Below are 27,691 nucleotides of genomic sequence, written 5' to 3'. Positions count from 1 at the left end.
CGCAACTCCACATTACATGGAGAAATGTGGCAGGGGTGGGATTTGAACCTGGAACCTTCTGCACTGAAACCAAGCACATTAACCACTTGGCCACCTCTCTGCCTGTAATAACATGTATGTAAGGCCATGCAATACCTGTTATCATGTAATGCAAGAAGTACAGCACCGGTCTCATCATATTTGAACATATATTGCTGCGACACACTCTGATCTCATCAAAATATTGGAAGCTCTTGCAGTTACTCCACATATGCTGCAATACAGCACACACGGCTCACATTTGTCTGCAACCCCAGTGTAACACGCATTTGTATCACATCATTGTGTCATATATGGCTGGTTTAACGTGCACATTTGGCATCAGCGTCTGTGAAAACAACCAATAAACTAAAGCGTAAATGCTCATGGAAAGACACAAAACTTCACATTGCTGCAGGCTTCACCTCAAGGGAGCTTTGGAGACTCCTGTCCGCTGGGCGCACTCGCAGGGTGGTGCTACTCACTGTAAATCCTGACACTAATATTACAACAAAGAACAGGTGCAACTTTGCTTGTTTGCTATAATGTGCAGATCATAACGCACCCACAAACAATGAATACAATAAATCCAACCCCTTTGCCTTTCGCTTTGCGCCCAGCACCCTCGTTGACACTGATATCTCCACTTAAACAGCAGGGTGCACTCAGACATGCCCCAGATGGAGCTGATCCATCTGTGCAGTTCATTCTTGCCGTCAACATCAATGATGTAATAGCTAAAATAACAAACACTTTGTCAGAACCCAAGTACAACCCCAATTCCAATGAAGTTGGGATGTTGTGTAAAATGTAAATAAAAACAGAATACAATGATTTTCAAATCCTCTTCAACCTATATTCAATTGAATACACCACAAAGACAAGATATTTAATGTTCAAATTGATAAACTTTATTGTTTTTGTGCAAATATTTGCTAATTTTGAAATGGATGCCTGTAACACGTCTCAAAAAAGTTGGGACAGGGCAACAAAAGACTGCAAAAGTTGATGAATGCTCAAAGAACACCTAACTGGAAACAGGTGAGTGTCATGATTGGGTATAAAAGGAGCATCTCCAAAAGGCTCAGCCGTTCATAAGCAAAGATGGGGTGAGGATCACCACTTTGTGAACAACTGTGTGAAAAAAATAGTCCAACATTTTAAGAATGATGTTTCTCAACGTTCAATTGCAAGGAATTTAGGGATTCCATCATCTACAGTCCATAATATAATCAGAAGATCCAGTGAATCTGGAGAACTTTCTACACAAAAGCAGCAAGGCTGAAAACCACCATTGAATGTCCGTGACCTTTGATCCCTCAGGCAGCACTGCATTAAAAACCGACATCATTGTGTAAAGGATCTTACCGCGTGGGCTCAGGAACACTTCAGAAAACCATTGTCAGTTAACACAGTTCGTCACTACATCTACAAGTGCAAGTTAAAACTCTACCATGCAAAGTGAAAGCCAAACATCAACAACATCCAGAAACACCGCCGCCTTCTCTGGGCCTGAGCTCATTTGAAATGGACAGACACAAATTGGAAAAGTGTGCTGTGGTCTGATGAGTCCACATTTCAAATTGGTTTTGGAAATCATGGACGTCGTGTCCTTGATTGTCCTTTGTCCTTACCAGCACAAAGTTCAAAATCCAGCATCTGTGATGGTATGGGGGTGTGTTAGTGCCCATGGCATGGACAACTTACAAATCTGTGATGGCACCATCAATGCTGAAAGGTACATCCAGGTTTTGGAGGAACACATGCTGTCATCCAAGCAACGTCTTTTTCAGGGACGTCCCTGCTTATTTCAGCAAGACAATGCCAAGCCACATTCTGCACGTGTTACAACAGCGTGGCTTCGTAGTAAAAGAGTGAAGGTACTAGACTGACCTGCCTGCAGTCCAGACCTGTCACTCATTGAAAATGTGTGGCGCATTATGAAGCACAAAATACGACAACGGAGACCCCGGACTGTTGAACACCTGAAGTTGGACATCAAGCAAGAATGGGAAAGAATTCCACCTACAAAGCTTCAACAATTAGTGTCCTCAGTTCCCAAACACTTATTGAGTGTTGTTAGAAGGAAAGGTGATGTAACACAGTGGGAAACATACCACTGTCCCAGCTTTTTAGAAACATGTTGCAGGCATCCATTTCAAAATGAGAAAATATTTGGACAAAAACAATAAACTTTATCACTTTGAACATTAAATATCTTGTCTTTGTGGTGTATTCAACTGAATATAGGTTGAAGAGGATTTGAAAATCATTGGATTCTGTTTTTATTTACATTTTACACAACGTCCCAACTTCATTGGAACTGGGGTTGTATATGTGGGCCTAAATGTACAATATATGTACATGTCGACTGTAGCAGATTATCTTCCTGTGAGTTTCAAGATTCTTCGGTGACCAACCAGACTCTCAGCTGCACACATTAGACATGTTCATCCTTTATGGACCACAGTGTAACCTGAGACCTTTGGAGTGGTGGGTTCTTGGTTGCTCCAACTGCCTCATTATTACAGAAGTGACCCTTTTTGTACTCAGGCTGGCCTCTTCTTACAGCTGGTCTCCCATTCCCAATATCCGACCCCAGTTGTCTTCCTGATGTCAAAATCAAAGAAATAGGGCCAGATTCAATCCAATCCACTTTATTTCTAAAGCACATTTAAACAGACTCGAGTCTCCAAAGTGCTGCACAGCAAAAGCATAGACACACAAAATAGTAATAATAAAAATAATAACAGTAAAATAGATAAGATAAAATAATACATAAATAAATAGAACCATGATAAAACAATAAATTTCAATAAAATAAAAATAAAATAAGACACAAGGACCGTACAACTCACATGGTGTTAAAAGCCAAGGAATAAAAGTGGGCCTTAAGACGGGACTTAAAACACTCCACAGTGGGAGCAGATCGGACGTGTAGGGGCAGAGTGTTCCAGAGTCTGGGACCGACCACTGAGAAGGCTCTGTCCCCTCGAGTTTTAAGTCTCGTCCTAGGCACCATGAGCTGGGACTGGCCCTCAGACCTCAGAGGTGCTGGAGTCTAAACCTGGATTGTCTACGAGTTGGAAAAATCCTGACATGCGAGTATAATCGACCTGCCGAATACTGAGTATGTATGTTTCTCAGGTGTGCATGTGCCGGTATCTGCACAAAACATTGCGTCCTCTGTTGGTGACCAAATGGTCCCCCCTAAAAATTGGTTTGCCCTACCTTCACTGCGCGTCATAAGCCGCGGTTCACCGATTATCACCTCATTTCTGCTTCAAACTGCCTCCACTCATCATCTGTCTCAGCGTCAGATATCTGAAGCTTTTCTAAACAATCATTTCCACATAAATTCAGCATTATTTCATCATAAAAGACAGAGGAAGCAATCAGAGCGCCACATACATGAACTGCTAGCTGATGTGTTCACTGCGTGTGGGCCATTTCAAAGCGTCATCTAGTTTGCCTCATTTCTACTTAAAACAGCCTCATTTCTGCTTAAAACTGACTTTACAATGATTTAAGAGGTTATACTTTGTCATCTGATGGTTAATAACCCCATTCATTCCCCAGTGATGGTCTAGTGGTTAAGATGTTGGGCTTGAGACCAGAAGATCCTTGGATCAAATCCCAGCCTGACTGGAAAAATCACTAACAGCCCTTGGGCAAGGTCTTTAATCCCCTTGTTACTCCCAGTGTGTAGTGAGCACCTTGTATGGCAGCACCCTGACATCTGGGTGAATGTGAGGCGTTATTGTAAAGGGCTTTGAGCATCTGATGCAGATGGAGAAGTGCTATATAAATGCAGTCCATTTATGAATCCATTTGATTGCTTTGAGTGAAGGAACTCTGTCTCATATGAGCTGCTGTGGTCTGAAATGATGCAGTCGCAGTGGAGGCAGGGCGGACCAATTTTGAGCGGGGGACAGTTCAGTCTGGGACACCTCCCACTCTGCCCATACAGCTAATATCTCTGTCAAAAGTAGCTGTGGAACAGCATGACATGTTCTTCTTGGTGTACTTGTTGCTGAAGAGGAGCAAACAAAGGCTGCTGCTCACAGAAATGCAGGAGAAACCCAGGGCCTACTATTTTTCACCCCAAATTTTCATTCATTCATTCACTTTCTGCCATGTATCTGGGTCTGGGTTGTGGTGGCAGCAGACTAAGCAGTTCATCACACACTTCTCTATCTTTGGCCAAGTACTGAAACTCTTCCTGGGGTATCCCAAGGCTTTCCCAAGCCAGGTGGGAAATGTGATCCCTCCAGTGTGTCCTGGGTCTTCTACCGGGGTGTCCTCCTGGTTGGACATGACTGGAAGACCTCCCTGGACATCCTCACTAGATGTCCAAACCACCTCAGGTGGCTCCTTTCGATGCGAAGAAGCACCCACTCATGAACAAGACCCCGAGATACTTCAACTCCTCCACCTGGGGCAGTAACTCTCCCTTGACCCCTCCAGTTTAGAGGAGAGTTTCCACTTTTCCAATCAGGATTGTACCATTACTGCAGATGTCCCCAGATTGTCCACTTTCACTTACTTTTCCAACAACATTACACTTGATCAGCACCAACTACATCAGATTATTGACTTTTGTGTCATGATTCATCCCAACGTCAAAAAATTTCAAAAATGTTTTGAACATGTTCAAGACCTTCCTGATTGGTCTCAACATTTACCGTAGATTACACATGTTTTCAGGGAGGTACACAAGCAAGTGTCAAAATTTTGCAATAGAGGCGTGGCTTAACTGAGTAATTTACTGTATGTAACTGCCTCATACAATACGAGATGAGAAATAGTGACCAAATAATATGGAGGAAAAATGCACTCTTTCTAGAAGGTCCAAAATTAAATACAAACTGCTCAATAGCACTTAAGTACTGCGTATTATCAAAGAAACAGTACTTTCCACTACTGCATAAAACACATGTCCTGCACATATTCAAATAATTTAAGACAATATTTTCTTTTTGTTGCTGTAATCATACACCCTTAAATCATGTAAATCTGACAGATTGCCCCCCCCCAGTGTATGGCGTATGGACTGTGAGTACATATATGCTTCTGTGTGTGACCTTGTTCCTTATGTTTCTGTACGATGGCTCAGAAACATAAATACACTTTGCTGACAGCTGCTGGGATCTTCAGAGCCTGAAGGACCATGAGCCTGCTCTCATTTTCAGACTTATCTTCTCTTCAGCTACACAGTTAAAGTTGGAAAAATAGTTTCAACACAACCACAAGCAAGTACATATGATTTTGATAACATGCATTGGGAGATGACCAGGGGGCATCCTCACCAGGTGCACGAACCACCTTCACCGGCTCCTTTCAATGTGAAGAAACAGCAGCTCTACTCAGAGTCCCTCCCGGATAGTCAAGCTTCTCACTCTGTCCAGGAGTGTAAGTCCAGATACTCAACTGAGGGACCTCATTTCTACTGCTTGTATCCACAATGTTATTAAGTCATTACCAAAAGTTCATGACCACATGTGAGGACAGGCGTGTAAATCAACTGGTAAGAGTTGCCGCTTTCATGTTCAGCTCCTTCTTCACCATGACAGCGTCCGTAAGATTTCAGACGCCGCCCCAATCCATTTATCGATGTCACGCTCCAACATGCCCCCACTTTTAAACAAGACCCAAAGATACTTAAACTCCTCCACTTGGGGCAGTAACTCTCCTCTGACCCAGAGGGGACAATCTAACATTTTTCCAACAGAGGGCCACAGCCTCAGATTTGGAGGTCTTGATTGTCATCCTGGTTCTTGGATATCAGAGTGAAAAAAAAAATCCAAATTTTTACCTCAAGAATCAAACTAAAAGACAAAAACAAACCTTTAAGGGCAATAGTGGGATTGTCCATGATCCGCATTTCAACTTTGGTGAAAATTAGTCAAAGGACGTGGGAGGAGCAAACAGATGGATGAACCAATATTTTGACCTTTAACTCCTTTGACCTTTCCCAAAAACACACCCTTTAAGGGCAATTCCAGGGTTGCACTTCATCCAGATACCAAATTTGGTGGAAATTGGCCAAAGGACTTGCGGGAAGTTGGAGAATAAACAGACAGAGACATGCTGCTCAAGTGATGATGTCTGGAGTTTATATGTCTGAGAGTCTTTCACCCATCCTGGTGTCTCCTCCTCCTCCTTAAAACTCAGCAGCTCCTGCCAAGGTTTCAAGTGACAACTGTACTGTCACTCTCTTCCCTCCTCGTTCCATTTGTCGAGGGGTAGGATGTGATTGGTGTGTGTGTGTGTGTTTTTGAGTTGATAAAAAGGGATGAAGAAGTAAATGCAGGCAGTTCCACAGACACAGAGGGAGGAAGACGCCTTCAGAGGACTCACTTTAGACAGACTCAGACATGTCTGAGCCCCAGAAGCCCGGTAAGAAAATTCACCGGCCGGTCGACAACACAAACGCACATCATAACGTTTGTTTTTAATCTTTTTTTTTAAATTGTATATATCCAATCCATGAATTTTTTGACAGATGCTGTTACTCAAGATGCCTCATAGTTTGGCTTCGTCACATCATTAGTGAAAAGTACAGTGGGTTAAAAAAACTTTGAAATGTATTCAGTTCACTACCTTTTTTTGACAGCATATTCACATCTGCTTAGCATTAATTTCATGCATTATTATAATAAAACACAGTTTAGTGTGTGAGTTTTAGTGTACTGAAGGTAAACCCACTAAAAGGCAAATTAAGTGCTTGTAATGTACAGAATACCAGACTGTCATTATATATATTTTATTGTATATAAGAATTATAATGTATTTATTTAATTACAATAAATAAATGACTAAAGGCAAGGATGGGAGCAGCAATCAACTGGTAAATGGAATAGAGAGTCCCACCTTCCATCTGAGCTCTTTCACAACGACGGTCCGCATTATATATCAATCAATCAATCAATTTTTTTATATAGCGCCAAATCACAACAAACAGTTGCCCCAAGGCGCTTTATATTGTAAGGCAAGGCCATACAATAATTATGTAAAACCCCAACGGTCAAAACGACCCCCTGTGAGCAAGCACTTGGCTACAGTGGGAAGGAAAAACTCCCTTTTAACAGGAAGAAACCTCCAGCAGAACCAGGCTCAGGGAGGGGCAGTCTTCTGCTGGGACTGGTTGGGGCTGAGGGGAGAGAACCAGGAAAAAGACATGCTGTGGAGGGGAGCAGAGATCGATCACTAATGATTAAATGCAGAGTGGTGCATACAGAGCAAAAAGAGAAAGAAACAGTGCATCATGGGAACCCCCCAGCAGTCTACGTCTATAGCAGCATAACTAAGGGATGGTTCAGGGTCACCTGATCCAGCCCTAACTATAAGCTTTAGCAAAAAGGAAAGTTTTAAGCCTAATCTTAAAAGTAGAGAGGGTGTCTGTCTCCCTGATCTGAATTGGGAGCTGGTTCCACAGGAGAGGAGCCTGAAAGCTGAAGGCTCTGCCTCCCATTCTACTCTTACAAACCCTAGGAACTACAAGTAAGCCTGCAGTCTGAGAGCGAAGTGCTCTATTGGGGTGATATGGTACTACGAGGTCCCTAAGATAAGATGGGACCTGATTATTCAAAACCTTATAAGTAAGAAGAAGAATTTTAAATTCTATTCTAGAATTAACAGGAAGCCAATGAAGAGAGGCCAATATGGGTGAAATATGCTCTCTCCTTCTAGTCCCCGTCAGTACTCTAGCTGCAGCATTTTGAATTAACTGAAGGCTTTTCAGGGAACTTTTAGGACAACCTGATAATAATGAATTACAATAGTCCAGCCTAGAGGAAATAAATGCATGAATTAGTTTTTCAGCATCACTCTGAGACAAGACCTTTCTGATTTTAGAGATATTGCACAAATGCAAAAAAGCAGTCCTACATATTTGATTAATATGCGCATTGAAGGACATATCCTGATCAAAAATGACTCCAAGATTTCTCACAGTATTACTAGAGGTCAGGGTAATGCCATCCAGAGTAAGGATCTGGTTAGACACCATGTTTCTAAGATGTGTGGGGCCAAGTACAATAACTTCAGTTTTATCTGAATTTAAAAGCAGGAAATTAGAGGTCATCCATGTCTTTATGTCTGTAAGACAATCCTGCAGTTTAACTAACTGGTGTGTGTCCTCTGGCTTCATGGATAGATAAAGCTGGGTATCATCTGCGTAACAATGAAAATTTAAGCAATGCTTTCTAATAATACTGCCTAAGGGAAGCATGCATAAAGTGAATAAAATTGGTCCTAGCACAGAACCTTGTGGAACTCCATAATTAACCTAAGTCTGTGAAGAAGATTCCCCATTTACATGAACAAATTATAATCTATTAGATAAATATGATTCAAACCACCGCAGCGCAGTGCCTTTAATACCTATGACATGCTCTAATCTCTGTAATAAAATTTTATGGTCAACAGTATCAAAAGCAGCACTGAGGTCTAACAGAACAAGCACAGAGATGAGTCCACTGTCTGAGGCCATAAGAAGATAATTTGTAACCTTCACTAATGCTGTTTCTGTACTATGATGAATTCTAAAACCTGACTGAAACTCTTCAAATAGACCATTCCTCTGCAGATGATCAGTTAGCTGTTTTACAACTACCCTGTCAAGAATTTTTGAGAGAAAAGGAAGGTTGGAGATTGGCCTATAATTAGCTAAGATAGCTGGGTCAAGTGATGGCTTTTTAAGTAATGGTTTAATTACTGCCACCTTAAAAGCCTGTGGTACATAGCCAACTAATAAAGATAGATTGATCATATTTAAGATCGAAGCATTAATTAATGGTAGGGCTTCCTTGAGCAGCCTGGTAGGAATGGGGTCTAATAGACATGTTGATGGTTTGGAGGAAGTAACTAATGAAAATAACTCAGACAGAACAATCGGAGAGAAAGAGTCTAACCAAATACCAGCATTACTGAAAGCAGCCAAAGAGAACGATATGTCTTTGGGATGGTTATGAGTAATTTTTTCTCTAATAGTTAAAATTTTATTAGCAAAGAAAGTCACAAAGTCATTACTAGTTAAAGTTAAAGGAATACTCGGCTCAATAGAGCTCTGACTCTTTGTCAGCCTGGCTACAGTGCTGAAAAGAAACCTGGGGTTGTTCTTATTTTCTTCAATTAGTGATGAATAGTAAGATGTCCTAGCTTTATGGAGGGCTTTTTTATAGCGCAACAGATTCTTTTTCCAGGCTAAGTGAAGATCTTCTAATTTAGTGAGACGCCATTTCCTCTCCAACGTACAGGTTATCTGCTTTAAGCTGCGAGTTTGTGGGTTATACCACCGAGTCAGACACTTCTGATTTAAGGCTCTCTTTTTCAGAGGACCTACAGCATCCAAAGTTGTGCTCAGTGAGGATGTAAAGCTATTGACGAGATAATCTATCTCACTCACAGAGTTTAGGTAGCTACTCTGCACTGTGTTGGTATATGGCATTGGAGAACATAACGAAGAAGGAATCATATCCTTAAACCTAGTTACAGCGTGTTCTGAAAGACTTCTACTGTAATGAAACTTATTCCCCACTGCTGGGTAGTCCATTAAAGTAAATGTAAATGTTATTAAGAAATGATCAGACAAAAAGGGGTTTTCAGGGAATACTGTTAAGTCTTCAATTTCCATACCATAAGTCAGAACAAGATCTAAAGTATGGTTAAAGTGGTGGGTGGACTCATTTACATTTTGAGCGAAGCCAATAGAGTCTAATAATAGATTAAATGCAGTGTTGAGGCTGTCATTCTCAGCATCTGTGTGGATGTTAAAATCGCCCACTATAATTATCTTATCTGAGCTAAGCACTAAGTCAGACAAAAGGTCTGAAAATTCACAGAGAAACTCACAGTAACGACCAGGTGGACGATAGATAATAACAAATAAAACTGGTTTTTGGGACTTCCAATTTGGATGGACAAGACTAAGAGTCAAGCTTTCAAATGAATTAAAGCTCTGTCTGGGTTTTTGATTAATTAATAAGCTGGAGTGGAAGATAGGGCAGAATAAGGCAGAATAAATCAATATGTTGATCAATTATATATCATTTACTAACAGGGACTTAGAAGAGAGAGACCTAATGTTTAATAGACCACATTTAACTGTTTTAGTCTGTGGTGCAGTTGAAGGTGCTATATTATTTTTTCTTTTTTAATTTTTATCCTTAAATAGATTTTTGCTGGTTATTGGTGGTCTGGGAGCAGGCACCGTCTCTACGGGGATGGGGTAATGAGGGGATGGCAGGGGGAGAGAAGCTGCAGAGAGGTGTGTAAGACTACAACTCTGCTTCCTGGTCCCAACCCTGGATAGTCACGGTTTGGAGGATTTAATAAAATTGGCCAGATTTCTAGAAATGAGAGCTGCTCCATCCAAAGTGGGATGGATGCCGTCTCTCCTAACAAGACCAGGTTTTCCCCAGAAGCTTTGCCAATTATCTATGAAGCCCACCTCATTTTTTGGACACCACTCAGACAGCCAGCAATTCAAGGAGAACATGCGGCTAAACATGTCACTAGTGGACTAGTGGACCCTAAGGCCAGTGAACCCTAGGGCTAGTGGACCCTAAGACCAGTGGACTCTAGGACCACTAGACCATAGGACCAGTGGACCTTAAACCCAGTGGACCCTCCCCATAAAGAGGAGTGAGATGGAACACACTCTGAACTGTGTGAGTTCTGTTTAATATATCTGATATCCATCAATGAAAAAATGTCTTGATTGGGGCGAGCTCTGATCACTGTAATCAAATTAGAACATCCCCACCTCCAAGGCGATCAGATTTAACAGGAATCATTTATGTTTTTCAGTTATCCTGCTGACAAACAAACAAAAAAACAGCTTCTGTAAAACACCACCTCCTTATCAAATCTGAAAATCAAATACCTGCTTCATGAATACATAAATCAAACCTTTTTGTGCATTTTGCTGACAAAAATATTAATTTGGTAAAGTTCTGAGGACCTTTTTTCTTGCAGTAGACTATTTGACATTATTATCCTGTTTAGTTTTTGCTGCTTGTTCCACAGCAGTCAAACATAACCAGCACACGTGTTTTCAAACCCCGTCATAATACAGTCAGTGAATTATTGTGTTGCAGCCTCGTAAGTGACATGAAAGCACGCAGGCTGCCGCGCCAACATGTCATCACGTTAATATTACGAGCTGCAAGTTCTGTAAATCAGCCAGGACCTTGAAATGTGAGAAACCTGTGCAGGAGTAAAAGAGAGAAGGAAGGACAGAGGGAGAAGTCACAAGATGCAATTTGTTTTAGCAACTGCTGACAAGTCAGGTGTTACTAGTTTATTTTGTGCAGCCGACACCTGATCTGTCTGATGTGGCTGCCTCACATTCTGTGAAAGATTGTCAGCTGGCTTTCATTTCTGCTGGCCAATCAGCAGGAAGCTCAACATAATCTGGAATATCTTCTTTTTTTGTTTCTTTTCGCAGATGTTAAACCAACAGATATTTTCAAGGGTCTTTAAATTTCTTTTTTGACTGTTAAATTAAGATGTGCAATCTTCTAATATAATGTAATCTAATGTAATGTGATCTCATCTAACCTAATCTAATCTAATCTAACCTAATGTAATTTAATCAAATCTAATGTCATCTAAACTAATCAAATCTAATGTAATGTGATCTAATATAACCTAATGTAATGTAGTGTAATGTAATGTAATCTAATCTAATATAATGTAATGTGATCTAATCTATCCTAATGTAATATAGTATAATGTAATTTCATCTGTGATCTAATCTAACCCAGTGTAATCTAAACTAATGTAATCTAATGTAATGTGATCGAATCTAACCTAATGTAATATAGTATAATGTAATTTCATCTAATGTAATTTAATCTAACCTAATGTAGTGTAATCTAATCTAATCTAGTGTAATCTGATCTAATTTAATCTAATGTGATCGAATCTAACCTAATGTAATATAGTATAATGTAATTTCATCTAATGTGATCTAATCTAATCTAATCTAGTGTAATCTGATGTAATTTAATCTAATGTGATCTAATCTAACATAATCTAATCTAATCTAATGTCATCTAAACTAATCTAATCTAATGTAATGTAGTGTAATATAATCTAATCTAATGTGATCTAATCTAACCCAATGTAATCTAAACTAATCTAATATAATGTAATGTGATTGAATCTAACCTAATGTAATGTAGTGTAATCTAATCTAATCTAATGTGATCTAATCTAACCCAATGTAATCTAAACTAATCTAATCTAATGTAATGTGATTGAATCTAACCTAATGTAATGTAGTGTAATCTAATCTAATCTAATGTGATCTAATCTAACCTAATGTAATCTAACCTAATCTAATGTAATGTAATGTGATTGAATCTAACCTAATGTAATGTAGTGTAATCTAATCTAATCTAATCTAATGTGATTGAATCTAACCTAATGTAATGTAGTGTAATCTAATGTAATGTAATGTGATCTAATCTAACCCAATGTAATCTAAACTAATCTAATCTAATGTAATGTGATTGAATATAACCTAATGTAGTGTAATCTAGTCTAATCTAGTGTAATCTGATCTAATTTAATCTAATGTGATCGAATCTAACCTAATGTAATATAGTATAATGTAATTTCATCTAATGTGATCTAATCTAATCTAATCTAGTGTAATCTGATGTAATTTAATCTAATGTGATCTAATCTAACATAATCTAATCTAATCTAATGTCATCTAAACTAATCTAATCTAATGTAATGTAGTGTAATATAATCTAATCTAATGTGATCTAATCTAACCCAATGTAATCTAAACTAATCTAATATAATGTAATGTGATTTAATCTAACCTAATGTAATGTAGTGTAATCTAATCTAATCTAATGTGATCTAATCTAACCCAATGTAATCTAAACTAATCTAATCTAATGTAATGTGATTGAATCTAACCTAATGTAATGTAGTGTAATCTAATCTAATCTAATGTGATCTAATCTAACCTAATGTAATCTAACCTAATCTAATGTAATGTAATGTGATTGAATCTAACCTAATGTAATGTAGTGTAATCTAATCTAATCTAATCTAATGTGATTGAATCTAACCTAATGTAATGTAGTGTAATCTAATGTAATGTAATGTGATCTAATCTAACCCAATGTAATCTAAACTAATCTAATCTAATGTAATGTGATTGAATCTAACCTAATGTAGTGTAATCTAGTCTAATCTAGTGTAATCTGATCTAATTTAATCTAATGTGATCGAATCTAACCTAATGTAATATAGTGTAATGTAATTTCATCTAATGTGATCTAATCTAATCTAGTGTAATCTGATGTAATTTAATCTAATGTGATCTAATCTAACATAATCTAATCTAATCTAATGTCATCTAAACTAATCTAATCTAATGTAATGTAGTGTAATATAATCTAATCTAATGTGATCTAATCTAACCCAATGTAATCTAAACTAATCTAATATAATGTAATGTGATTGAATCTAACCTAATGTAATGTAGTGTAATCTAATCTAATCTAATGTGATCTAATCTAACCCAATGTAATCTAAACTAATCTAATCTAATGTAATGTGATTGAATCTAACCTAATGTAATGTAGTGTAATCTAATCTAATCTAATGTGATCTAATCTAACCTAATGTAATCTAACCTAATCTAATGTAATGTAATGTGATTGAATCTAACCTAATGTAATGTAGTGTAATCTAATCTAATCTAATCTAATGTGATTGAATCTAACCTAATGTAATGTAGTGTAATCTAATGTAATGTAATGTGATCTAATCTAACCCAATGTAATCTAAACTAATCTAATCTAATGTAATGTGATTGAATCTAACCTAATGTAATGTAGTGTAATCTAATCTAATCTAATGCAATCTAATCTAATATAATGTCTCTTTGTTGGATTTGTTTTAGCAAGCAAAATATTTAACATTTCATTCATTCATTTTCTGCTGATTCTCCGGGTCTGGATCACGGTGACAGTAGACCAAGATGCTCACCCCACACTTCCCTATCCTTGGCCAAATCCTTTAAAGCTACGGTCACATTTGCTACAAACAATGGCCACAAATAGTCGGCTTTGCCACTTGATGGCTGTTCCCGTGTGCGCATGCTAACATCTTCTCAAGTTCTCTTCAGAGATGTTATCTGGTTAAAAAACAGCATTTTCAGATTTAGAAATGTTTATTTATCGCTAACCTTTACAAAATATATAAGAAACAGATTTGATTTTATACAGAAACAGCTGTTTTAGAGCGTTTTCCACCATCTTGGATTATTTCATTCAAGCGAACAACCATCTGACGTCATACTGATTTTTCATTGAGATCAACAGTCACCGTGTTGCATCACACAGCATTTGCGTAAAATAGTCTTCTGGAGTATTTTGGCTCTGCCTAGCAGGCGACAGAGTGACCGTAGGATAACTCATCCTGGGGAGCAATTCAATCTAATAAAATTTGGTAGAAAAATCAGCAATTGCCCAGAGCAGAACATATTCATGAATCTCTCATCTTTTCTTACAAGATTCCATTTTTTATTTTCAGAGACGTTGGCCAGTCTGTAGATGATCCTATAATCAGGATCAGAGCTCAAAGGTTAAACGCATAACCTGACTGATGACCTAGATACTGAAATCTGATTGATCTCAATCCTGTATTCAGGATCAAAGATCACAGATGATGGTTAAAGATCAAAGGCAGGATCAAATACATGAGGATCAAAGCACAGTGATGAAAGGTGGGATCTGGAAATGGATTCTTTGACCTAAGACCTGACTGTCCATCAAAATTCTCTTTAATTTCTTTTGAGATATGCTGTTGACAGGCAGCTAGGCAGCAATAAACCCACATCCTCTTCAAGAGAGGTTCTTCTTCATATGTGTGTCACAACTAAGAATCTGTCACATCTGGATCTTTACTGATTTGTACAAAACTGCATTTGAAGTTAATTGTAAGCCTGTTTAAAAAGTCCCATCAACATACAAGTGGGAAATAATTCATACATCTCCAACATCTGTAGTTGTCCCTGTTAAAGATTTTGTATATATGTTATCACTGTTAAACATTTGTACCTTTGTCTTTTTTCTCATGTGTGAGAGTGTCACCTTCTACACATTTTTATTCTCCAGCATGAAGTAATTCTATCTGTCTAACAAATGTGTGGTCGATCCAACGTCCTGACATCACGGCAGTCAAATTCCTGATGCCACATGACAAACTCCTTCCATCATTTAAAATCGCTGCCCCGCTCTTGAACTTTCTCACAGTGGCTCCGCTGTGGAGACGCTGCTCCTGTCGAGCAGCTGGTTACGGCTCATGTGACTCCTGGTCTGTGCCTGCCCAGGACTCACAAAGCCATGTGGCTCTGAAATGAGCACGTATCTCTGTAAACAGTCTCGATAATATTTCTCATGTGTCCATGTGCAGACGGGAGCGAGGCCTCTGGGACAGCGGCAGGTGTGGCTAATTGCTTAGCCGGTGTTGACCCCACTTTGGAAGAACAGCGTGGTAGTTTTACCCAGTCTCACTAGAGCAATTGTTTTTCCTCTCATACAAACCGGCCGGCTCCGTTAGGGTCCTGTCTCCCTGCGTGTGACTGTTAGAGAGCCGTTGGAAACACGACGTAGGGACCAAACATGCAAACCAACGACAGTGTCTCAGTTGATGTCTCACTGAAGTGTCCACTCGCAGCTAAAGATGAATGACACCTTTGCACACAAGGTGCTCAGCTCTTATTATCCATGTGAATAGACTGTGGAAATTCCCCCACTGCTCCCAATAACAGCAAAATAAAATACATAATAAAATAGTAAAAAAAAACAAAGCATACAGCACACTCACAGATTTGCAGAATGATGTCCCTGTTGGATCTACTGTCCTATCTTCCATGTCCAGTATATATATAATCCATCGCTTTATGATCCTTTTGTCCTTGGCTCAGAGATCAGCGCACAGCGATGTGCACGGGTTGGAACAGCCTTTGCTCCATGACACAGCGATGTCCAGCAGCGTTTCAGGAGTGTGCATCCTCTGATTTGATTAGATTTTTGTTGGCAATCACATTGTAAGTCCGTTTTGCTGTTCCCTTGTTTTTGTTTCCACTCAGGGTGTCACAGCAGATCTGAGGTGTATCTGCACATTGATTTGGCACACATATGTCCCACTCCGTCCTTCTGCATTTTGGCTCTGATGGACATATGACATCACATTTCAACAGCACGACATTTAGCAGAAAGATTTTCCAGGTTTAAAGAAACATACAGGAGAAAAAGTGATGTAACAATTTGCATAGATTTTTTAAAAAGTTTTTTCAACTTAACTAAAGTTATTTCAACTTAACTAGAGAAGTCTTGTGTCATTAACTCAGTTGAAAGTTGAAGTAACTAAGTTGACATAACTTTAAAAAATCTATGCAAATTGTTCCATCAGTTTTTCTTGTTGAGACAAAGTTCCTTTTTTAGAGTGTTTGTGTCCTGTGGGAGCTGGAACTGAGCAGAGTGTCCCGTTTAATGAAAGCATGTCATCATATTTCCTCTGATCGTACGTCCCCCACAACAAGAGAGAGACAGAGAGAACGGGAGAGAGAGAGGAGAGGGGAGAGAGAGAGAGTGCTCCAGATAAAAAAAGATTTTAAACTCCACTCCTGCAGAATTGTGTCCCTCACTAATAAAATAACACCAACAAGAACCACAAAAAACATTAAATGTATAAGTCCAGACGTTCTGATGTTCACTTCAATTGTAAACAGGCTGGCAGTAGCTCAGCCACTTCCAGAAGCGGCTGTTCTGGTGTATAAGGTCACACATTGTTTTGGATTATGAGCTTTTTAATTTGGGATTTTTGTGCATTATTGTAGTGTACTTTGTATTATTGACATTTATTCTTTTATTATTGAATCAAATCTCAGTCTCAGCCAGTCCCAAGCCCGGGATAAATGAGGAGGATTGCTTAAGGTAGGGCATCCGGTGTAAAACAAACTAACACAACCATGCAGAGTACGTGCCTTTGCTCAACAAAGTGCCAGTGGAAACTGGGCTACCTGCTGGGCGAAGAAGAAGAAGAGGAGAAGAACGTGGCCAGAGACAGCAGGACAAGAGGAAAACTAGAATGGTGGAAATGAGAGTCCGGACTTTGAATGTTGGCAGTCTGACTGGCAAAGGGGGAGAGCTGGCTGATATGATGGAGAGGAGAAAGGTAGACATACTGTGTGTGGGCAAGAAAGCAAGTGGAATGGAAGTAAGAGCAGGAGCATAGGCGGCTGGAAATTGTTGGGCTTATTTCCATCCTACTTCTTTTGTTTTGACATTGACCATCAAATGACCTCGATTCAGGACATCAAAATAGTTGCTTATATCTCAAAAATAATTGAGATATCAACATCAAACCAAAACTAAAATCCTCACCCATGGCGAAGGAGTATTTTAAAACATTTTCATGATGGCAGCCTTCTTGGTGGCCATTTAGGGGTTTATTACATTGGGTGGTGGCCAATCACTTAAGTGAGGGTCCCAGTTCGAGATCACTGCTGCCTCTGTGTAAAAAGTGGAGTTGTATCAGGTGAAACAGTGGAGAAGCTGAAGGGACTTATATTGATCAAGAAGGAAATACTTTCTTGACTCAAATTAGTGGTGGGTGCATTGTGGGCCTCCGTTATACATCTTAGCAGTGATATTCCTTTCTCTATGAGGTAACATGATGTTTGGGTTGACCTTTTGGAGCCACAATGTCACTGGGCAAAGGTTTTTGATGAGATCTTTCCAGGAGAACGAAGGTTCCCATGTTTTGAGTCTTGCTGCATGTTTGTGCCTCTTGGAGTCTAATCAGTAGCCTAAAGCAACAGCTGGATGTGTCTGGTGAATCCGAGTGCAAGGGAATGCCAGCTGTGCAATGATGGCCATGTGGTGCGCTTCTCTGAGCAAGATCCACTGACATGTGTGCCCCAGTGCCAAGGACATCAAATGAAAATGACCAAGGGGCTGCCCATTTATCACCTCCCTATTGCATTGAGACATGGTTACATTTTGGAGGTGGGAATGGGCTAGTGGTCTATCTGTCTATTTGGGTGGTTCTTAATCAGAACCTACGGCTGTTCTATGGGTGTGCTGGATGTGGAGACATGTGCCTCCATCCTGTTCAACCAGACCTGATTTCTTTGGGCTTGTGGAGTTCTTTTATTGGAAGAGTCATGAGATCATTAGGAGCGTCATTATTTTCTCAGTGAAAACTAAATGTTCCCCCAGTTCAGTTCCATTTCTCAGCACTCTCTGCCAGACTGTGGTTGTTAAACATGATGTTATCCAGCGAACTAACATGACCACAAGATGTCTTTGGTACTAGGTCCTTGAGAAGTGCTGCGATTAATTTGTGTCAAATGAGCGGTTACGGAAGGAGACTCATATGAGGAGTGTCACGAGCATTGTGGCAGAACGTTAGCTATGACCTTTTGGATGTGTTCCTGCATGCAGTTGCCTCAGTGTTGAGGACCCCAGTGGCTGATTCAAATGCTGCTGGGCAGACATGTTTGACATGAAGAAACACCCCACGTGAAAGCCGACCTGACTGTCCTCACCCAGATCACATTGCCAGGGATCACATATGTATCACATTGAAGACCACATACTGAAGGGGACCAAATGTTGTATTAAAAACAAACTTGTTTAGTGGAAGGTCAAAGCAGGCGTCACCTCTGTAGGTTTCAGAGATGAAGACGGTTGATGTCATCTGACCCCAGTGCCCCTACCATCGACACCACACTGTCTTATAAATGGAGAACTGGAGCCTGGCCTCATGCTAATGGTATCACAGCGTTCCAGTAGGTACCCATCACCTCCGTCCGACCCAACGTGATTACAAACATCTGACGCCACCACAAAGTCTCACTTAAGAAGACGTAAGACGTTAACAGAGCACTGACTCATCGTTAAGTAAGACTTACTCCCTCCCATTGTGATTTCTTACTGTGCCATTTGAGAAGGGCCTTGACCGATTTGGAGTCTGAGCTGCAAGCCAAAGTGGATGTTGGCTTAATATGGTATTTAAAGCCACCTTTGCTTAATGAACACCAAAGATTCTTGATCCCAAAATGAGATGATGGAACTGTTTTATTCACTGGGAACTGTTCACTCGAACAGTCAGCAAAGTTTACAGTAAGTCCAGAAAAATCTAAACTGACATTTAGCATTTTAATCATCTTTGAACAAGGACTTGGACCAGAGTCAGACATCACTGGAATCATCCAAACAAGCCATAAATATCATCATCACCACTATCTCCCACTGTTAAATACAGCCAACCCTTACCTCATATCTGTGACTTAACACAACTAAACAACACCGGAATGCCAGCAACTTTAATCGTTTGCCAATCTGACTTGGTAAAAGAGGTAAAATAACTTTGTGAAAAGGTTTTTAGATGTGTTTAATCTAAGTACAACAGGAACATTTTGGACCTCCTACTTAAACAAGTCATCAGGAGATGACGTATCCCCCCCCAGCCCCCATAAATCAGTAATACAAAGTGTTGGGGGATCACCCAAGTACACCCTTATACTAAATGTGAATGGTTCTGTATGGCCAACTGGTTCTTGAGGAATGACGCAGACAAGGATGGCAATGACAATATCTTGAGTATCTCATTGTGACCTTGAAATTGACCACAAGGTCACCTTAAACGGCCAGTGTCAGGGATGACCCAACTATATCCTTATGCTAAATGTGAATGAAATGGGTCAACTGGTTCTTGAGATATTGCGCTAACAAGCAAAAACGGCCGGATGGACAGACAGACATGCTGATTGCTTTATCCCCCCGTATTTCATACCAGGGGGTTAAAAAGTACTTTGGAGTGATATACTAGCTCAGAGTTACAACTGAGAAACTTGGACAAACTTAATGCACACGGAATTCATAAATTCATTACTGGGACGTCTCTGAATATAACAGCAAAAATGTAATAAATGTAGAAAACAAGAAGCCAGGAACTGGAAAATCCCTCCAGCCCACCTGTGGGGAAATTCAGCATTGTACCTCAACATAAGGTCATCTGGTGTTAGTTCTGGTAATATAGTCACTATGAACCAAAGTTCGACTTGGGCTCATACAGAATATATTAGGTGTCTGTGACCTAATTAATATGCAAATGAGGTCACTGTTGCTATGGTGAGCAGTCTCCCTCCTAGGATCACCCATGTGCTAAAGTTGGTGAGTTTGGACCCAAAAGCCTTAGCAGTAGTTGTACAGGCTCAGAGGTAAAATGGTGCGCACGGACTGTGTGTGTGACTATGTTCCAAGTCGATATTTTGGTTGTGTGGGTGGAGCATAATAATCACATCACACTAGTGATTTTCTTAAAATGTACTATAAATAATATAAAATGTATTTGTACACTGATTTTGATGCATATCCTCAATATTACTGTTATCTGCTGTGTCTCCTCAACAAGTGGATTATAAGTGATGAAGAAATAAATACATATCTACCAAATAAACCAATAAAGATATAAAATCAGAATACTGACACTCATTTGACAAACTTTGCTTATTTAAGTGATACAGCTGTGCCATAGAGCTGGAACCTTTTTAGAGGTTGTTGGTGAGAATTTTGCTCCAGGTAATTCTCGCAGCCTGGTCAATCCGTAGTGCAGCATACAATCACAAATGTAAAGAGACATCTTTATGTTCTGGCACCTGAGCCACCAAATGCTGTAGAACTCGCTTCCCACAGAGGAACAGTAATAAAAATAAAGAAGACAGAAGCTCAGAGACCACAGACGTCCCCTCAAGACTAACAGTCAGCTTCTATATGTGTCTGTAATCCTGCTTCTTATTGTACTGTGATGGGATTAATATTACTCCCTTAAGAAAAAAGTCCTATATGGACCCTGAGGCTTGTTGGTGCTGGAGCTTATCTCCTTTTTCCGCAGCTCCAGGTGGATGAGAGTCCCCCTGGACGGGGCTACAGTCTGACACAGGTTACTTCCCCAGCCAAGGCTGGTACCCATTTACAGCTTGGTGAGCTGAGGCGATGTAGATTAACTGTCTTGTAGGGAGGAGTGGGATTCGAACCCAGGTCTATATACTGTCCTGGCAGGCCAGCTCCTTATTCACTGAGTTACCTGCTCTATCCCTCAGGAAAACAATTTTTTTTTCCCCTCCGTTGGATCAGAACATTTCACGGATCTGCAATAAATTTGAAACATTCATAGATTTTATCCACTTAAATACACCTGAAGTTTATTTCCATGTAATATTTCCTTGAAAAGGTCACCAAATGTTAAAGGGTTTCTCAGAGCAGGTGGATCTGTGGGATAGGACATGGATGACCAACATATAGCCCAGGGTTCCATTCCACCTCTGTGCTTTATGGCACCTCTCTGTGTCCTTGGCACTTTATCTGCAGGTATAGTTGATCATCTATATATACTAGGAAAACCTTTGATTAGTTTTACCCAGTCCGCTAACAAATGGTGGCCGGTGAAGACTGAACAATTTCTTGTAAAATATGTTTGGTGCAATTGGCAGAGATTGACACTCATTACACTGTGGCTAAGCACCCAACAGTGTATATAGTATTATAGCAAATAAACCAAAAGCAAAGAACTACCCAAAATACTTATAACAACAAGGATGAATACAACATGAACCAAGTTGTGAACAGTTTCAGTAATTTGGTTAAACATACAGGGAGTATACATAGTATGTGCTAAAGAGAACACGTAGTTAAGTTTGATCATCGATGACAGAATTAATTGGAAAGCTCATATTCAACATATTCAAAAGAAAGTATCTAAAAGTATTGCAGTATTAAATAGGGCAAAGCACATTCTTGATGGTAAATCACTACATACTCTGTACTGCACTTTGATTGCACCTTACTTGACTTACTGTGCTGAAGTCTGGGGCAATAACTATAAAATTACAGTGCAACATTATTCATCCTTCAAAAAAGCGCATTAAGAATAATTCACAGTGCAGGCTATCAGGATCATACTAATCCATTGTTTATTAAATCGAAGATTTTAAAACTCTATGACATGATTTCGTTTAAGACTGTTCAATTGATGTATAAAGTAAAAAATAAGCAATTACCATTTAGAATCCAAGAATATTTTATGCAAAGAGAAGGAATACTTGTATATAATTTAAGGGGTTTGTATCATTTTAAAATTGCTGGCACTCGGACGACCAGGAAATGTTTCTGTGTCTCTATTTGTGCCCCCCCCCAAAAAATGGAATAAGCTACCTGAGAAACTCAAACGATGTCCAAATATCAACCAGTTTAAATATTTATACATAGAAATGGTGTTCTCTGGATATGTATCTGATGGACAATGTTGAGTTTGTGTTGTATGATGAATCTGCTTCATTTGAATTCTTACTCTTGAATATGTAACTAGAACAAAATAAGAGCTGCTGTGAAATACTCACTTCCCTCAGCTGTAGTTATGAGCTGCTACTGTTCAGACTTTGTCGTAAATGAACGTGTATGAACTGGCACATAGCTTGGATTGATTTGACTGTACAGGTGGGTGTAGGCATTGATAAGTGTTGCTTCTGCCTACACCTTTTGGGCACCATGTACATTGTTTTCTTGTTCTTTCTTTCCTCTAACTTTTTTTTTTTTTGTTTATTTGTTTTGTGTTGTTTTATTTTTTTTGTATTGATTTTGTGGTCTGTAAATGAGTGATTTTTTTTTTTTTTTTTTTTTTTTGTAAGCATTGGTGCCTAATAAATTCAAAAAAATTCAAAAATTCAATTTACAGATAAATACAGTTTGTATTTTGGCTATAAAATCTAGAAGCATTGGTATAAGGTTGAAAATTTTCCCTTTTGGGAGGTGGTGTATTTTTCTGACCCCAATAACTTTCAGGGTTCTGTTCCATTCACCATCTAATTCAAGTATGTACCTGGCAACACCCAGTTGAACCCAGGTACCAAATTTGACTGAGCTGGATCACATAGGAAAAAGTGGGGTGTTATTATGACTCCAATAACCTTTAGGGTTCTGGACTGATCGGGATGATAATCACATATGTGCTGCTCCACCTCAAGCTGAACCTGCACGCCAGGTTTTGAGCAGATTGGCCCAGCAATGTCTGAGCAATTCTCCTCAGACACTTTCAAACCAGAAGGTTCCTGATTCAATAATACCCATGCCCCATTCTCCATGTATCTTAATGAGGACTTCCAGTGTAGAATGGAAGTGTGCCAAATCAACATAAGGATCTGCTGTGATGGCTCCAAGCTACAACGGAGAAGCCAAAAGAAATAACTTTACTATATATATAAAAGACTGGCTTCATTGTATTTTGATATGGTCTCATAAACCAATATTTGAAAGCACATGGGGGTGGTACTGTAACACTAAAAGCACACTTGTGTGGTCACTATTTTTGACATGGTGATTATTGCTGTTAACTCAGTGTACTGGAATATCTGCCGCCGGGTGCTGCTGATGTAGCAACAGTGACTAATCTGCATTTCAAGCTCTTATTTTATCGTTACTCTAAGTTTATCTCTTCAACGTCTCCTCCTGCGGCGCTGGTGATACAGCCATAATTCATATCATAAAGATGGTCAATTTAAACAGGGGCTTAAGTGTACCCTGAAACTGCCGACACCATTGCAACCCAATGGTGAAACTTCATCAGTCATGCTTGGCGGCTCTGCACAGACACCAGCCAAGTCCCAGTAATACCACTGATACTCATCCACATACTCAGCGTTATAAATAGAGCATTTAAATATTCATCTCAGCTTTTAACTCTTCTGCCAATATGCCCCAGTTGGATGTATATTAGGATATTATGCAAATATAGGAACATGTTTCTGTCACACCATCGCAAGCTTTAAGATCAGCATCTGTAGCTTGGCCAAGTGTGAATGTGGTACACAATAATGAAATGAGATGTTTTGAAAATGGGATTAAGTGGACTATAAAGTGTTGATGGATCCACTGTTGAAAAAAAGAGCTCAGCCACAATCTTACACCATGCGCAAAGCGGCACAAAGTAGCGCACAGTACAGTCCAAGTGTCATTGCTCGTTTCCAACTGACACAGTTGTGTAATTAAAGGAGGAAATTCAACTTTTTTCCACCTAGGGTCTGTTTTTAGAAGTTGTGGGGTTCATCTTTTTTCTTAGAACAAAAAAGAATTTAATTGGTGCAGTATTGGCTTAGAACATGAACACCACCATGGGCTAACTGGCTAGATAATGTGATGGTGTGGGGCAAGCTAACAACACCCAATAAACCACTTCTTGTTACCACCGAAGTGTCTGGAAGCATGAAAGGATCTGTAGGGAGGAGAATATTTACCTCAATAATCTAAATAAACTTTTTAAACTGACTGATTATATATTTAGCCGCTAACCTTAGCCTCATAGTAAACCAGGTAGCTGAGTGGAAAAGGAGCTGGCCTGCCAGTTAGTAGACCTCTCACTCACGCTACCCGTCTATGTCCTTGGACAAGACACTTCATGTACATTGTTACCCAGCTATAAATGGGTACTGGCCTCAGCTGCGGAAATAGTCTCTGTTGGACAGGCATCCCGTTCAGGCGGGGTCACAGACTTTCATCCACTTGACGATACAGAATTTGGAGATAATCACTGACACCACTGGCCTAAGGCCTAAGGCCAGTGGTGTCAGTGATTATCTCCATACATATAAAGTGCCTTGGGGCAACTGTTTGTTATGATTTGGCGCTATATAAATAAAATTGATTTGATTTGATTTAGGGCCTATATAGGACTTACTTCTTATCCTCATTTCCATCTGGTGGTGCTGCTGTTCAGTGAGTCATTGCAAATTGATCACCAATGAGTGACTTATTCTGGAACACCAATGTGCACGTTTACCTCTGTAGGGATCATCCCCACACTTCCAGGTACTAACCAATAACATTTTTGTGTCTTTGATGGCGACAAAAAGTGGTTTACTGTGAGTGTTCTTAGCTTACCCTCTGCCATTGCATGATATAGCTGAGTGAAAAGATGAACAAACAAAAAGTCAAATTCATATAAAAATGTCTAGAGGTTTGGTTTGATCTAAAGGTTTGGTAGTAGGTCTCTGAAGAGGCCTTGTACCAAAGACGTCCAATCTGCAAGCTAGTTATGATGTCTAAGAACATCTTTGGGACTCTACAAAACATTTTGCAAAATCAATATAGGCTGTGAAGAAGCACTGCTGATATTCATGATGCAAAGCCGACTGTATATGAGCCTACATGGTGTCATGATGGAGCCATGAAATGACATCAATAAACCCCGAAAAGTAAATTTACTATATGAGTGTGCAAGGTATGCCTTGTCCCTCCATTGCATTTCATTGCCATTATAGTGGAGAAGATAATTATTTTCTGTTGTGCAGGTCTGAGCCTAGAGCTAATAAAACTACAGCTTGGCCACATACGGCTACATAACGTCACATATGTGACTGTATGGTGGTGCCATGTAAAGAAAGAAACGGGTTCCATGCACACAGCGTCTTCTGTTGCCATAGTTTGTGGTCATAGAGGTGCATAATAGACCAAATATATTCGGCAGAAAAAAATTTAAAAATGTATTCAGCAGCATCCCATCATCCTGCACCAACACAAATAAAACCACAGCAGTGGTGTTTTCTTCAACAGAGCACCAGATTCATCTCAGTTTAGCTTACAGAGACACAGCCGCTGAGGATTTAGTATCAAAACACTCAGTTTAGCAAAGGCACATAAGGAATTTGTGCGCTTTTGGGCTTTGCTCGATGATTAGACAGAAAGATTTCAATGTTTGCTTTGGCATGACTCCTTCGGCTTAACCGAGTGAACTAGCAGGAAACACGCGCAGTAACGGAAGACCGTGAAATGTCAGGAGAGATTAACAAAGCACATTCCGCAGAGGTTATCCTTCAACATGAGAGAGAGAGAGCGAGGGAGAGAGAGAGGAGATGAACACATTCTTTTTCTTTATTCATATACGATTTGATTGATAATGTATAACAGGGGGGCAGGGCTACGTAGTTCTACATCCAGATGGAGGCTGTTCCGAAGAGAGAGCAGCACAATAAAAAACAGCGTTATTGTCTGAATTCGACTTCATATTTGTGTTTAATGGCAGCTGTAGCCAAGGTATATATTTAACCATGGCCTAGAAATAGCCCTTCTAAATGAGTTATTGAGGTTATGCAAAGTCAAAGGTCATGTGACCAACAGAAAAGCGATAATCTATATATTCAATTCAATTCAATTCAATTTTATTTATATAGCGCCAAATCACAACAAACAGTTGCCCCAAGGCGCTTTATATTGTAAGGCAAAGCCATACAATAATTACAGAAAAACCCCAACGGTCAAAATGACCCCCTGTGAGCAAGCACTTGGCTACAGTGGGAAGGAAGAACTCCCTTTTAACAGGAAGAAACCTCCAACTGAACCAGGCTCAGGGAGGGGCAGTCTTCTGCTGGGACTGGTTGTGGCTGAGGGAAAGAACCAGGAAAAAGACATGCTGTGGAGGGGAGCAGAGATCGATCACTAATGATTAAATGCAGAGTGGTGCATACAGAGCAAAAAGAGAAAGAAACAGTGCATCATGGGAACCCCCCAGCAGTCTACGTCTATAGCAGCATAACTAAGGGATGGTTCAGGGTCACCTGATCCAGCCCTAACTATAAGCTTTAGCAAAAAGGAAAGTTTTAAACCTAATCTTAAAAGTAGAGAGGGTGTCTGTCTCCCTGATCTGAATTGGGAGCTGGTTCCACAGGAGAGGAGCCTGAAAGCTGAAGGCTCTGCCTCCCATTCTACTCTTACAAACCCTAGGAACTACAAGTAAGCCTGCAGTCTGAGAGCGAAGCGCCCTATTGGGGTGATATGGTACTACGAGGTCCCTAAGATAAGATGGGACCTGATTATTCAAAACCTTATAAGTAAGAAGAAGAATTTTAAATTCTATTCTAGAATTAACAGGAAGCCAATGAAGAGAGGCCAATATGGGTGAGATATGCTCTCTCCTTCTAGTCCCCGTCAGTACTCTAGCTGCAGTATTTTGAATTAACTGAAGGCTTTTCAGGGAACTTTTAGGACAACCTGATAATAATGAATTACAATAGTCCAGCCTAGAGGAAATAAATGCATGAATTAGTTTTTCAGCATCACTCTGAGACAAGACCTTTCTAATTTTAGAGATATTGCGTAAATGCAAAAAAGCAGTCTTACATATTTGTTTAATATGCGCTTTGAATGACATATCCTGATCAAAAATGACTCCAAGATTTCTCACAGTATTACTAGAGGTCAGGGTAATGCCATCCAGAGTAAGGATCTGGTTAGACACCATGTTTCTAAGATTTGTGGGGCCAAGTACAATAACTTCAGTTTTATCTGAGTTTAAAAGCAAGAAATTAGAGGTCATCCATGTCCTTATGTCTGTAAGACAATCCTGCAGTTTAACTAATTGGTGTGTGTCCTCTGGCTTCATGGATAGATAAAGCTGGGTATCATCTGCGTAACAATGAAAATTTAAGCAATACCGTCTAATAATACTGCCTAAGGGAAGCATGTATAAAGTGAATAAAATTGGTCCTAGCACAGAACCTTGTGGAACTCCATAATTAACCTTAGTCTGTGAAGAAGATTCCCCATTTACATGAACAAATTGTAATCTATTAGATAAA

The 27,691-nt window shown here is 39.7% G+C and overlaps 1 protein-coding gene across 2 annotated transcripts in view; it reads left to right on the top strand.

Moving 5' to 3' along the window:
• Positions 1-6,274: 6,274 nt before the first annotated feature.
• The window catches only part of mybpc2a (myosin binding protein Ca), a 182,255-nt gene continuing 160,838 nt past the window's right edge, over positions 6,275-27,691 (top strand). For both annotated transcript variants that reach the window (XM_034190181.1, XM_034190180.1), the window contains exon 1: positions 6,275-6,417. In XM_034190181.1, the coding sequence (XP_034046072.1) occupies positions 6,396-6,417 (22 nt within the window). In that variant the 5' untranslated portion in view covers positions 6,275-6,395. The remainder of the gene's footprint in view (positions 6,418-27,691) is intronic.

The sequence above is a fragment of the Thalassophryne amazonica genome, chromosome 16, assembly GCF_902500255.1.
Source record: "Thalassophryne amazonica chromosome 16, fThaAma1.1, whole genome shotgun sequence".
NCBI lineage: Eukaryota > Metazoa > Chordata > Actinopteri > Batrachoidiformes > Batrachoididae > Thalassophryne > Thalassophryne amazonica.
The sequence above is the reverse complement of the archived record's forward strand: the minus strand, read 5'-3'. Positions and strand labels throughout refer to the sequence as shown.